The sequence below is a fragment of the Musa acuminata genome, chromosome BXJ2-9, assembly GCF_036884655.1.
Source record: "Musa acuminata AAA Group cultivar baxijiao chromosome BXJ2-9, Cavendish_Baxijiao_AAA, whole genome shotgun sequence".
NCBI lineage: Eukaryota > Viridiplantae > Streptophyta > Magnoliopsida > Zingiberales > Musaceae > Musa > Musa acuminata.
The window spans coordinates 20,631,040-20,644,097 of NC_088346.1; the positions used below are offsets into that span (position 1 = coordinate 20,631,040).

At 42.4% G+C, this 13,058-nt stretch overlaps 1 protein-coding gene across 1 annotated transcript; it reads left to right on the forward strand.

Annotated features, from left to right (window-relative positions):
- The first annotated feature begins 427 nt into the window (after positions 1 to 427).
- Positions 428 to 4,020, forward strand: LOC135623694 (alpha-humulene synthase-like). The gene is made up of 7 exons (XM_065126940.1): positions 428 to 596; positions 893 to 1,151; positions 1,450 to 1,822; positions 2,155 to 2,373; positions 2,523 to 2,658; positions 2,742 to 2,990; positions 3,506 to 4,020. The coding sequence occupies exons 1-7, from the start codon at positions 474 to 476 to the stop codon at positions 3,797 to 3,799; spliced, it is 1,653 nt and encodes a 550-aa protein (XP_064983012.1). The 5' UTR covers positions 428 to 473; the 3' UTR covers positions 3,800 to 4,020.
- The last annotated feature ends 9,038 nt before the right edge of the window (positions 4,021 to 13,058 follow it).

Sequence of the window (13,058 nt, forward strand, 5' to 3'; positions counted from 1 at the left end):
ACGAAATACATATAGAATATTATAAGTATATAAAAGATCTTACTTATCACGAAGAGTAAGATTGTCAATTGCATTTTGTTCGACATGCATTATATATTTTGAGATGAAAGCTGTCACAGCAGACAGCCTTCTATGATTGGGGTGCGTTTCTCGAGATAGAGGGCAAATAACAAATGGGAGAGACAATGACTGCAGAACGCCATCTGTAGGCCACGGATCAAACCAGATCACATGCCACGTTCAATTCCGTAACCAGCAACTTGGCCTTTAATAATATTATATCCTACCGTTGGCCACACCAGTTTAGCCTGGGGTTGATCCAGATGGCAGATTTGATTGCCACGCAGTAATAACATAATTACGGCAATCACTCGACCCCTATAAATATTGAGCCATGAGGGCTTCCTCTCTCTCACAATTCCACAAGGCGACTCATTACTATATATATGGTGGAGTGATTAGGGGTGGAGACCATGAGCTCTCGGTGCCTCGTCGCAAGCGGTGTTGAGGAGGTCGCTCGAAAGACCTCAGGCTTCCATCCCAGTGTTTGGGGTGACTACTTCATTACGCATGTCTCACCCTCTTCCGATGCTCAGGCATGCATCTAAGTACAACTAAACTTGTGTGTGACTTCTACATTACGCAAGTCTCATCATCCTCTTCTAAAGCACGGCATTCATGAAGAGTGCGACTAATCTTATCTATAACTTTTCCACCTGAACTAAACATGGTTACGTGAAAATACAATGTGCACAACTTGCTAGCTGAGCAAATTCTGCGCATCTATTATAATCAAACATGCTTTGGCCTATCTGCAAGAAGTGGGCCCGTCGCTTCATATGGTCGGCAATACCAGCATTGTTTTATCATTCTACGTTGCAATTTGATGCAGGACAATCATGCATGGATGGAGGAAAGATCAAGAGAACTAAGGAAGCAAATAAAGAGCATGCTGCAGGACTACAGTGATTTACTGCAGACTATGCAATTGATCGATGCCATCCAACTTCTTGGAGTGGCCTATCATTTTGAGAAGGAGATAAGCGATGCATTAAGCAAAGTCTATGATGCAGATTTTAACACACATGGCCTCTACGAGGCCTCTCTTCGATTTCGATTACTTAGACAACATGGATATAACATATCTCCAGGTAGTCTTCTTCAATCTTTGAGAGTGTAAGAACATATAAGAACTGAACACTCCTATATGATGAAAGAAATAAATGCCACGTTAGACTAGCTTTAGTTACATTTGGTTTGGCAATCCAAAATGAAGTTTGACGCCGGATCAATTAATCATTTTGATGACAAGATCTGCAAAATTGACTTAAAGAGGCTTAAGCATCTATTGTTACTAAATAGTTCGTGGTAGACAAGAGTAAGCAAGATTTCTGTTATATTTCACCAAATAGTCTGCGGCAGACGTGAATACACTGCTTCGTAGTGCAGATGTTTTTAACAAGTTTAAAGATGAGGAAGGAAGTTTCATGTCTGCCTTGAAGGGTGATGTGGAGGGACTATTAAGCTTATACAACGCAGCGTACCTTGGAACACATGGAGAGACAATACTTGACGAAGCCATTTCTTTTACAAGAAGCATACTTACCTCCATGTTAAGCGATCTCGAACCACCTTTACTGTCGAAAGTGTCTCTTTCCCTTGAGACACCTCTATTTCGAAGAACCAAAAGGCTCTTGACAAGAAACTACATCTCCATCTACCAAGAGGATGCAACACGAAATGATGTGTTATTAGAGCTTGCCAAGCTAGATTTCAATCTAGTCCAATCGCTTCACCGTGAGGAGCTTAAAAGCCTCTCCATGTAAGTTTTTTCTCTTTTCTAATATTGTTTATTATTCTAGTAATTAATGCAAAATCATTAACTCTCATTTGATAGGACTTGAATATGGAACAACCAAATAGTCGTTTGCAACTACATTAGATTTTTCATGCGCCTAAAAAGGTTTATTTTTCATGTGCCTAAAAAGGTTTATATACACATGTTAGAGAAAAAGGTTTATATACACATGTCGATTAATAGCTTCATGTTACATGATATGTTGTAATGTGTTAGAGAAAAAAATATTAACAAGGTCAGGAGATCATTTATTTGAGTTGTGAATAACTTATTGATTGTTTGTTAATGCAATCAAGATGGTGGAAGGATTTGGCCCTCGCCAAGAGTCTAAGTTTTGTCCGAGACCGATTGGTGGAATGCTATTACTGGATGCTTGCAGTGTTTAGTGAACCTCACTATTCTCGTGCACGAGTAATGACTCTGAAATTGGGAGCCCTGACTTCCATCATGGATGATATTTATGATAACTATAGCACACTAGAGGAGAGCCGACTCCTTACCGATGCTATCCAAAGGTTTGAAATTTTCATATGCAGAATATTAGTATGTATTGAAGTTCTTTATTATTTTATCTTATGATAATATATGTTATGATATAGGGAACATAATTGTTATGATTATATCATAGTTACGTTTTCTAAGGATCATTAAGTTCTATATTTAGGTGGGAAGCCCAGGCTGTTGATCAGCTACCAGACTACATGAAAGACTATTATCTCAAGCTGATCAATAACTTGGAAGAAATGAATGATGAGCTAGCACCAGAGGAGAAGTATCGCATGCTATATCTAAAGGAAGAAGTGTGTTGCTTTGCCTTTATTCAATATAGTTCGTTAGATCACCTTTGTGTGAATTCATGTATCTTGTTTTGCCTTGAATGCAGATAAAAACCTTGGCCAGATTTTATTTAGAGGAATCCAAATGGGGTGTGGAAGGATACGTGCCAACAGTAGAAGAACATCTGCGTATATCAATGATGACAATTGCATATCCCATGCTTGCTTGTGCCTCTTTCGTGGGCATGGGAGATGTGGCAACGAAGGAGGCATTTGAATGGGTTACGAGTTACCCTACGATCCTCAAAGCTTCCTCAATAATTTTTCGTGTGGTGGATGACATAAATTCACATGAGGTATTATTAGTTTCTATAAATACTTGCTTTGAATTTTTTTTTTTCTCTTATTTTGCTCCTACAAAGTTGTCGTGAGTTACGAATGCTATTTAACACAAAAATGAGAGGCATTTTTTGTTGTCAAAGGGTTAACTTATGAACATTTCAAGTCCATCATGTTGATAATTAATTAGCCATTCCATTTTAGTGAATATTTCACTCCTGTTGTATTGTTTTGGAGAGGAGAGTGGTCTTCTCAGTTGGTCATTTTTTATGCTCTTATTTGCAGAGCTCCTCTTGTAATTTTATAATTTAGCTAATTAAAAGAATGATCATTTTAGTGAACACGAGGTGGTTTGAGATGATGGAATATTGGTACTCTATAACAACGTGAATACAACTAGCCATACAGATATCAAATTCTATCACAGTACCCGTAATTTAAATGACTATTACGATAGATTGATTTCCTTATCCCTTAAGTTAAATAGGATTAGTAACACAAGTTATTTAATTAACCGTCGGTGATGTTGCAGCTGGAGCAAGAACGAGGACACACTGCTTCCACAGTAGAATGCTACATGAAACAGTACGACACGGATGCAAATGAGGCATGCAAGAAGCTGCAGGTGTTGGTCCATGATGCATGGAAGGATGTGAACAAAGAATGTATCAATCCAACTGCAGTCCCCATGCCTTTGCTCGAAAGAGTAGTTAACTTTTCACGATCTACGGAAGACCTATACAAGGATATTGACTCATACACCCACTCCAACACTACCATGAAAGACCGTATCACTCTGTTGCTTGTCCAACCCGTTCCTGTTTGATTGAAGTCGTACGTTCCTATGACCGCTATCCATACTAGGATTTGCCGCAGGAGTGAGTTACTACCCGATGTCATTATGCTTAAGCACTTGCATGCGAAATAAAGGCCTCAACATCAGTATCATTTTAGAGGCTGAGTAGTTTTTAGCTTGAAAAGCTTATGTAAGATCTTGTAAACCATATTGAAGTGCATGAAAATTAGAAGAATTTTTCCTTTCCTAAATGATCAAAGGTTGTTTTTGGACGATTTATATTCACGATTAATCTTCTACTAATTCAATTGGTCTTATTATCATCATGAATGTTTTGGAATTATTTCATACACCCACTCTAACACTAGGATGAAGGAGCATATCACATTCTTTGTAAACCATGTTGCTATGTTTGACGAAATTAAAAGCATCTATGCTTCCTAAATGAACAAAGCTTGCGACTTAATTGATGGTTTGTATTCCGGATTCATCATGTCATTCTTTGTAAACCATGTTGCTATGTTTGCCCAAATTAAAAGCATCTATGCTTCCTAAATGAACAAAGCTTGCGACTTTATTGATGATTTGTATTCGGGATTCATCATGTCATTCTTTATAAACCATGTTTGATAAGGTATATTTCGGGCATAGGCCACGTCACAATCAATGTCATGCCACGCTATAGCCAAGTCAACAAGAGAAGCACTCCCACGCGCCGATCCAACAACCATACCAAGACATCGCTCGGCATGTCCCATCCTGGAAAGCCCGGGGCGATGCCGTATGGCGCCATTCTGCACGTCTCGAGATGGCGAACGCACAAATGTACCATCTCACTCCTCGAGGATCAGTCGCCATGCTAAACCTATATATGATCGACTCTCGTACAGTAGTATAAAAGCCCCTAGCCAGCATCTGACCTAGTAGGAGAAGAAAAAAGAGGAAAAGCAGAACCCCACATTGACTTACTCGTTGAGGGGCCATAGTCGGTAATCACCCGACGGGGCCTTCTGTGCAGGAGAGCGATCATCCCCAAAGTGAGACCACCTCGATCAAGAAAGAATGCCTCCCCCGACGCACCGACCAGCATCCCGACGGAGAGCCATCAACCAACGTCTCGAACAAGAGCCATCAACTAGCTTCCCAACCTCGGTAACTAGCTCAGATGATTGAAGAATCCTGACATCGACCCATGAACCAAGCCATATTGACTTATCAGCCACAGTACATCTATTCACCAACATCTTTGGTGCTAGAAGGAGGGTTATGTCGCAAGAGCATCTCACAGGAGCTCTCCTCAAGGGAGAACCTCCGGCCGGCCACCCCTTTGTCGGGTCCGAAAATCAAAACCCCTCCCCGTCCTCAGAGATGGGGGGATCCGGCCTCGATGCCAAATTGCTACTAGCGCATGTTCAACGATGCGGGGTTGTCGCCCCCCGGACTTACCACGGGACCCTTGGTTGTATCACCCGAGGCATTCCTCGGCTTAACTAAACAAGTACAGGTATTGGTAAGGATGATGCAGATGATTGTCCCACTCATCTCCCAAATCGTGGGGCTAGCAGCTCCCCCGACTGACGTGACACGGCAAAGGCTGAACAGGGAGCAAGTCGAGATGGGAGAAGCCCGAGAGCAGACGATTGACCCGAGAGGTCTGCCCGAGTAGAGCATACTCGCACCCTGCGGAATCACTTTGCCCCACTCCGAGCCCGACATCATATCATCCGACTCGGCGGATGACTCGTTCAGGACCCAGTTATCTCGGGTCAACCAATGCCTGAACAAGTTCCAGTCTGAGTTATAGAAGTCGCGAGGCGAGTCAGGCGAAGGTAGCTTAGGCGGATCCCCTTTTACTTAGGAAATATAGGACAAGCCTCTATACCCCTCAACTTCAAGCTGTCGGCATTGGAGACGTACGATGTCGGCTCCGATCCTGTAGAGCACGTCGCCACATGTCAGGCTCAGATGGCCCTCTATGGCACCTCCGATGAACTGATGTGTCGGGCATTCCTGACCACCTTCAAGGGACCGGCACGAGCGTGGTTCAGCCGACTACGCCTGTCCTCGGTCTCATCTCTCGACCAGCTCGCTAGTGTTGAATCTCGTATTTTCATGATGAAATCACTTGATATATGTTTATGATTTAATCTGCGTTTTGAGTGACGTAGGATGCTTCGATCAGGATGAGACAATTAAAGCAGGAAAATCATGTTGTGCCAAAGGAACATGTCAGAAGATTGGACGTCAGGCCGGTGGATCGATCGACGTATCGACAGAAGGCTTCGAGCCGTGGACTCGGGCATCGGGCCAAAAAGAGCGGGTATTGTGCTAAGGATATCGGAGTTGCGGAGTCAACTGGCCGATTGGGCAATAGGCTGCAGGAGAGGACAATGCGCCGAAGAATCGAACGAAGCATCGAGGGACCAATGATATGCCGGACAACTTGGTTAATTGCTTAGGATTAATTGTCTCGATCAAAGTTTTGTTTTAAGTGTGTAGGATTAACTACGATGGAAGAAAGACATGCAGCAGGAGTTACGCCGGAGTCAAGACAATGATCACGTTGGGAGTTCGAGAGTTCGATAGAAGTTCGGATAGTCGTCGGAAGTTCTACGGGAACAAATCCGAGAAGTCCATGAGCTTGCCAAAGAAGCTCGTCGGAACTCACCAAGTGGATCGTCGCAAGTCCAGGAGTTTGCCGGAAGTTCGCAGGAGCATCACCAAGGGTTCATCGGATGATCGACGGAAGTTCGACGGAAGCTCGCCGGAAGAAGCGATTGACGCATCGGAGCAAGTTGCAGTAAATGTCTTAGGGAATATCGTTGTTAGCACAATGATTAAGTTGGAAATGGGAGGTGATGTTAGGACTCTAGCTTCGAGAGTCCTAATTGAGAGGGACATTCATGTAAAACTATTAGGACTCTAGCTAGGAGAGTCCTAATTGAGAGGGACATTCTGTTAGGACTCTAGCTAGGAGAGTCCTAATTGAGAGGGGCATTCATGTAGGAGGTGTTTTATTAGAGAAGAATTAGGAGTTGTAAGGGAATAGGAGTCTTGACTATGAGTCCTACTAGGAGTTGGTTAGAAGTAAGAGTCTTAAGTAGGAGTCCTATAAAGAGTTAGGGTTTAGAAGCCCTATAAATAGCCATATATTCCTTCTCTTTTGATAAGCAATAAATGAATCTTTTCTGCAACCTTTGAGCAGCAACTCCAAGGGAGGAACCCCTATAGAGTTCCAAGGAGGCCGATCCCCTAAAGAGATCAACCCCAAGTTTAGAATCTGCAAAGGTTCTAACACCTGGTATCGGAGCAGCGTTCTTGGCATCTCGCTGCCCTTCCACTGCCATCCATCAGCCCTCCAAAACCGCCCAAAGCAATTCCCACGATTGCTTAAAAGATCGTCACCGAATTCCGCCATCATCTCCACCACCGCGGATCATCCTTTGATCTCCCCGTGAATTGCAACAGGTTCTGGTTTCCTACCTTACTGCTACTGCAGTTTAGTTATCCTTATTCGAAAATCCAAAAAAAAAAAAAAAAATTGTTCCTATATTGCTGCATAAACTTTTCGTCACAAAGTTTTCATCTCTACGATGAAAGATACATTGCAGAATTCTAACCGCATAGCACAATCTGTTTGATCTCGCTACTCTGCTTTTTCTATCCAAATTTCTACAAAATTTTTATGACATCTTTGACACTTCATAACAGTGGATTTCCCTTTATTTTCATCAAAAAATTCTCAATATAAACTACTGATCTTTTATGTCCAATCTGCTGCACTTGAATTGCATAATTCAAGCCGCATAGCACCATCTGTTTGATTTGCTACTGTGCTTTTTCTATCCAAATTTCTACAAAATTTTTATGACATCTTTGACACTTCCTAACAGTGGATTTCCCTTTGGTTTCATAAAAAAATTCTTAATAGAAACCATTGATTTTTTACGTCTAATCTGCTATACTTGAAAATCTGCACTATAAAATTTCAGCCGCATAGCACTGTTTGTTTGATCTTGATACTATATTGTTTCTATCCAAATCTCTATGAAATTTTTATAATAGCTTTGACGCTTCCTAAAAGTAGATTTTCCTTTGGTTTCATCAAAAAATTCTTAATATAAACCATTGATCTTTTACGTCCAATCTGCTATACTTAAAAATCTGTGCTGTAGAAAATTTTAGCGGTATATTGTTGCCTTAACCCATCTATTTGCAATCTTTTTTGAATCAAATTTCTTATATACTTCATAGATCATCTTGGCTTCCATCTAAGATTGATATATTAAGGAATTCATCTCTAAAAATGATTTTGTGTTGCTACAAATTTTCATCGTAACCCGCTAAAATTTTTCGACGATAATTCTGCTATCGCAACTTGCACCAATTTTCTTGCTGTTATACTGCCGAAATTCTCTTAATTAAATTAGACATCCTTGCTGTCATATAATCTGTGATTTTGCTATCAATTCTCTCCTCAATTCTCTTAAGTTTTTGGTAGAAATTACATTGAGAAACCATTGTTTCTTCGACGACAATTCTACTCTTACAAGATAGCACATACTTGCTACAACTTCCACTGATTTCTATCAAACCTTTGTTGCCATCTACCACAGATCCAAAACTTTCATCCACAACCCTAAAACTCTGCCAAACCATACCCTCAAACTGCACCCAAAACAGCCACAAAACAAGCCTAAACCGCAGCCTACATCCACCAATCCACCAACCCTTTCAACCATCACTTCTCTCAACCTATACATGCCTTTAACCCAACAACAAAAGAGAGATCTTAACATCATAGATTTGAGGATATATACTATGGCATCTAAGGAGGCAATCAATGCTAAATTTGATGCCTTGGAGGTGCGAATGGAGGATAAGATTCGGATGCTCTTTACCGAACTCAAATTGGGCCGACCACTAAGCCTGATAAAATCATATCAAGGAGAGAGCCTTGCCCAATCACACCAAGCCCGAAGAGATGACTTCCAAGGGAGGGGAGGCTATATGACTGACCCCAACTATCCATGCATGAGAGTGGACTTCCCTAGATGGGAAGAAGGAGACCCGATTGGTTGGATCTCGCGCGCGGAGCGATATTTTCGGTACCATAAAACCGCAGATGTATCTATAGTGAAAATTACAGCTATACATCTTGAAGGGGATGCTATATAGTGGTTTGACTGGTTTGAACATATTTATGGAGTCCTTTCATGGCGACAATTCAAAGAAGGACTGCTAATCCGCTTCAGACCAACCGATTACGAGAATATTGACGGACAACTAGCAAAGATCCGACAAACCTCCACCATTCAGGAGTACCAAACCAAGTTTGAAAGGTTATCTAATCAAACTCATGATTGGTCTCAAAAATAGCTATTGAGGACCTTCATTGAGGGCTTGAAGCCGAAGATCCGAGGAGAAGTTAAAGCGCGACAACTGTATACGCTTATGGCAGCCATCTCTTTTGCACGACATCAAGAGGAGCAATTGAACCAAGAAGCTCAGAGGACTAGGGTCACTCCTCAACCAGTAATATTGAAGCCCTTAGTCCCCCCTACCGTCGACCAAGTCCCTACACCAAAGAGATTAACAAGAGAAGAGCTTCGGGAGCGATATGCGAAGGGGTTATGTTGGCATTGTGACGAGCCGTGAGCATCGCTGTAGTAAAGGGGGACTTCTTATGATTGAACCGATAGAAGAAGAGGTCATTAAACATCCAAAAGAGAGCCTTAAACATGAAGAAGAGCCACAACCGACCAAAGTTACGGTACATACACAAGTTGGCTACTCAATCCCACAAACGATGAAAGTTGGAGGTCTTCTCAAACAACAACCGATCACTGTTCTCATCGACACGGGCAGCACTAATAACTTCTTAAATAGTAAGGTTGCTGTCTATATGAACTTACCTATTGAGAATTGCAGCAGGTTTGTCGTTAAGGTCTCCAACGGACGGATTTTGAAGTGTGATCATAGGTGCCCGTAGGTGAAACTGTTGCTACAGGACCAAGAGATAATTGCATATTTCTTCCTCCTCCCTCTTGATGATCATGAGGCCATACTCAGAATTAAATGGTTGATGACATTAGGTGATATTTCTTGGAATTTTATGAAACTATTTATAAAATTTTACAGTAAGGAGAAACAGGTGATACTGCATGGGAAACGTGAGGGCGACGTAACGATGATTTGCACACAACAAATGGAGAAGGTTTTGCATAAAGCATGCAGGGGCTTTTTGGTACAACTTGAGCAGCAAATTAAAGGAGAGCCAATAGAATTTGAAGTTCCAAACCTATTTCCTTTGCTTGCTGAATTTTCAGATATATTTGACGAGCCGCACAACCTACCTCTTACTCGTCGGCATGATCATTGTATAATGATTTTTCCAGTCAAATCTCCAGCAAATACTCAGTCATATCAGTATCCACATCTCCAGAATGATGAAATAGAAAGGATTGTAAAAGAGATGCTCAAAATAGGAGTTATTCGGCCAAGTTGCAACCTCTATTCTTCACCGGTGCTCCTCATACGAAAGAAGGATAGAATATGGCGATTATGTGTTGATTACCGAGCTCTCAATGGAATAACCATCAAGGATAAATACCCTATTCCAATAGCAGATGAATTACTAGATGAAAGGGAGCACAAATCTTTACAAAGCTGGACCTTTGATCCGGGTATCATCAAATATGAGTGTGCGAAGAAGACATACCGAAAACCACCTTTTGAACACACAACAACCATTACGAATTTTTGCTTTCTTCAACAGAAGGTGGAATATCTTGGGCATATCATATCAGAGGAAGGTGTGACAATGGACCCTTTCAAAATTGAAGCAATGCAAAACTGGCCTACCCCGAGGAACGTAAAATTACTACATGGCTTTCTGGGTTTAATAGGCTACTACTGCAAGTTCGTGAAAAACTATGGCGACATCAGTGCACCACTTACTTCCTTACTGAAAAAAGATGTCTTCCAATGGTCGGATAGAGCCTCTGTTGCCTTCGACAAACTTAAGGCAGCCATGATGACGACGCCGGTGCTAACACTACCATATTTTAACCGACCCTTCATTATTGAGGTCGATGCATCTGGAGTCAGAATTGGAGCCATTCTCATGCAAGATGGCCGACCACTCACATACACTAGCAAGGCATTATCTCCCTCCCATCAAAATAAGTCAACATATGATAAGGAGATGCTCGTCATTGTGCGTGCAGCAACGAGGTGGAGACCCTACTTGATTGGTCGACGATTTCAAAATAAAACCGACCATAAAAGCCTCAAGTACTTTTTGGAGCGAAAGATACCATCCCCTAAGCAGCAAAAATGGGTAACAAAACTTCTTGGATTTGATTTTGAAATAACTTACAAAAAGGGGAAAGAGAATGTTCCTGCAGATGCGCTTTCGTAGCTACCCGAGCAAGTTGAAGTTTCGGCCGTTTCACTTCCGACTAGCGACTTCCTTGAGGATATTAAGATGGAATGGCAGGAAGATTCAGATACTAGTAAGATTATAAAAAAATTGGAGGAAGCACCAAGCCACATGGCTCATTACAATCGGGACTCAAAAGAATTATGCTATAAGGGACGCATTGTGCTTGTGACAAATTCTACTTGCATCTTCAAGAGCAGATTTTGGACAAAGTTATTCCATATGCAGGGTACTAAATTGAAAAGGAGTACGACATATCACCCACAAACCAACAGCCAGACGAAAGTTTTAAATAGGTGCTTGGAGACAGCCCAAAGCCACCCACCAAATATGACTACCCAAAGAGAACTCCAGACCCAGCCAAGTGTCATTATTGATCGACGGATCGTGACTCAACGACGACAACCTACTAATGAAGTGCTAATAAAGTGGGCAAATCTACCAATAGAAGATGCCACTTAGGAGAATTATGACGACTTGAAGATCAAATTCCCAGAATTCACGAATCATCAACCTCGAGGACAAGGCTGATTTGAAGAGGGCGGGTCTGTTAGGACTCTAGCTTGGAGAGTCCTAATTGAGAGGGACATTCATGTAAAACTATTATGACTCTAGCTAGGAGAGTCCTAATTGAGAGGGGCATTCATGTAGGAGGTGTTTTCTTAGAGAAGAATTAGGAGTTGTAAGGGAATAGGAGTCTTGACTATGAGTCATACTAGGAGTTGGTTAGAAGTAAGAGTCTTAAGTAGGAGTCCTATTAGGAGTTAGGGTTTAGAAGCCCTATAAATAGCCATATATTCCTTCTCTTTTGATAAGCAATAGATGAATCTTTTCTGCAGCCTTTGAGCAGCAACTCCAAGGGAGGAACCCCTATAGAGTTCCAAGGAGGCCGATCCCCTAAAGAGATCAACCCCAAGTTTAGAATCTGCAAGGGTTCTAACAGGTGATCCCATTAACTTAATCTTGGGGCAATTGGGCCCTTGAAAAACCCAAATTGGGCCGAATGGATCAACCCATTCGGACCCTGATTTCTGCCAAGCGGTTGAACCGCCCAAGGCAGGAGGTTGCACCGCCTGGGCTCAGTCTTCGAGCGAGACTGGGAGGTGCAACCGCTCCAGCCTGGCGATGGCACCGCTTGGGCTAAGTCTCCGAGTGAGACTGGGCGGTGCAACCTCCCCTGACAGGAGGTGGCACCGCTTGAGCTCGGTCTTCGAGCTCTGCCAAGAGGTGCAACCGCCTCAGTCAGGAGGTGCAATTGCCTGAGCTCGGTCTTCGAGCTCTGGCAGGAGGTGCAACTGTCCCTGACAGGAGGTAGCACCGCCCAGAGGCTCAGTCTTCGAGCTCTGCCAAGCAGTGCAACCGCTCCAATCAGGAGGTGCAACCGCCTGATCCTGGAATTCCGGGAATTAACAGTTTTAAGCTCCAAATTTGAAGTGGGTTGGGGCCTATAAATACCCCACCCATTCAGCACTGAAAGGGTATGAACTTACACCGAAATCTTGATCTTGTTATGTGATTTTTAGAGCTCAAAATTGTTGTAAAGGTCAAAAGTTCTTCTCCCTCTTTTCTTCCAAGTTCTGAGCTGTAAAGAGAGGAGAGAAAATTCTGTAAGGGTTGTCTCCTAAGCCCGTCAAAAGGAGTGAAACTGTAAAAGGGTGGTTGGCCTTCGCCTATTGAAGGAAGGCCTCTAGTTGACGTCGGTGACCTCGTCGGTGGAGGAAGCCAAAAGTGGAGTAGGTCAAGATTGACCGAACCACTCTAAATCTCGGTTTGCATTTACTTTGAGCATCTTATCTTTACTGCAAACCTCCTCAACAGCTTACTGCCTTTTGTGTTTTTCCGAAC